We start from the raw sequence: 1,010 nt of genomic DNA on the forward strand, positions 1-1,010 counted from the left end.
ATATATATATATATACATATACAAGAACGAAGAGAGAAGTCAACTTAACATACGAGAAAATAATATTTCGCGCGGAACGTTCGTGTCGATGTCTACTGGTGCTTTGAATTATAGTTTCTCATTTAGCTAAAAGAAAACATTCCCGTAACAATGGAAAAAAAAATGAAATTGTCGATTTCGTTGGTCATAAGATAATTGCTGTTAAATAATAATAATACTACTTTTTATAATCTCATCTGACGATCTTAGTAGAGATTAATTTAAGAATTCTACAACGGAAAGCTAATTGTACGTTAATTCTAGATAAGAGATATCGAAATCGATTATTAGATTACAATCGTTATAATGAAATAATGAAAGTGTACATTAAAGAAATCGAAATATTCCCGTGTTATGCCAATAAAAAATTGTAATGTCTACGTCGTTTAAGAATCAAACCGCGTGAGAATTGGCGGTATATAAGAATATACTCGATCCAATTGAAAACGCACGTCACGAGGCGCGCCCGCGCGACGAAAAACGAAGAGAGAAACAGAAACGGAACCGAAACGCAGGAGAAAACACTGGCGAAGAGGAAACGGAAAAAAAAAAGGAAAAGAGTTAAGAGATCATACACTGTATCACAAATACATCGTGGTACCAAAAAAAAAAGGAACAAAAAGTGAAAGAGAAAAAAAAATCAGAAGGGAGAAAACTCTCGTTGGGTTACTCTTGGCACGCACGAAAAAGAAGAAAAAAATCTTGGCTCTTCAAGTAAGTCGTCGGCTCTCACGGGGACTTACCATTCTTTTTTTGGACAACGACTTTGGCGGCGACTTTACGGGGGTTGCGGTATGCCGAACGATCGGAGTTTTGAGTGGTAGTAGAAGTAGTAGTAGAAGTAGTAGAGGTAGTAGTAGCATAGTGTCGTGCCGAGATAGGAGGAGTCCAAGGCCAGTGTGATTGATACAAATATAATAGAGAAGGAGTACGATATAAAAGACAGTCAGTGCAACTTTGGGGGCGGGGGG

General features: G+C 37.5%; 1 protein-coding gene across 6 annotated transcripts in view; it reads right to left on the reverse strand.

Moving 5' to 3' along the window:
- Positions 1 to 1,010, reverse strand: part of LOC108691979 (serine/threonine-protein phosphatase 2B catalytic subunit 2-like) — a 158,942-nt gene that overhangs the window by 18,178 nt on the left and 139,754 nt on the right. For 2 of the 6 annotated variants that reach the window (XR_001931944.1, XM_018200027.1), the window contains exon 10: positions 783 to 815. The exons of the other annotated variants lie outside the window; for them this stretch is intronic. Coding sequence is in view for 1 of the 2 variants with exons in the window: in XM_018200027.1 (XP_018055516.1) it covers positions 783 to 815 (33 nt within the window). In the remaining variant the exon portion in view is untranslated. The remainder of the gene's footprint in view (positions 1 to 782; positions 816 to 1,010) is intronic. 6 annotated transcript variants of the gene reach the window in all.

This window comes from Atta colombica, unplaced genomic scaffold (assembly GCF_001594045.1).
Source record: "Atta colombica isolate Treedump-2 unplaced genomic scaffold, Acol1.0 scaffold55, whole genome shotgun sequence".
NCBI lineage: Eukaryota > Metazoa > Arthropoda > Insecta > Hymenoptera > Formicidae > Atta > Atta colombica.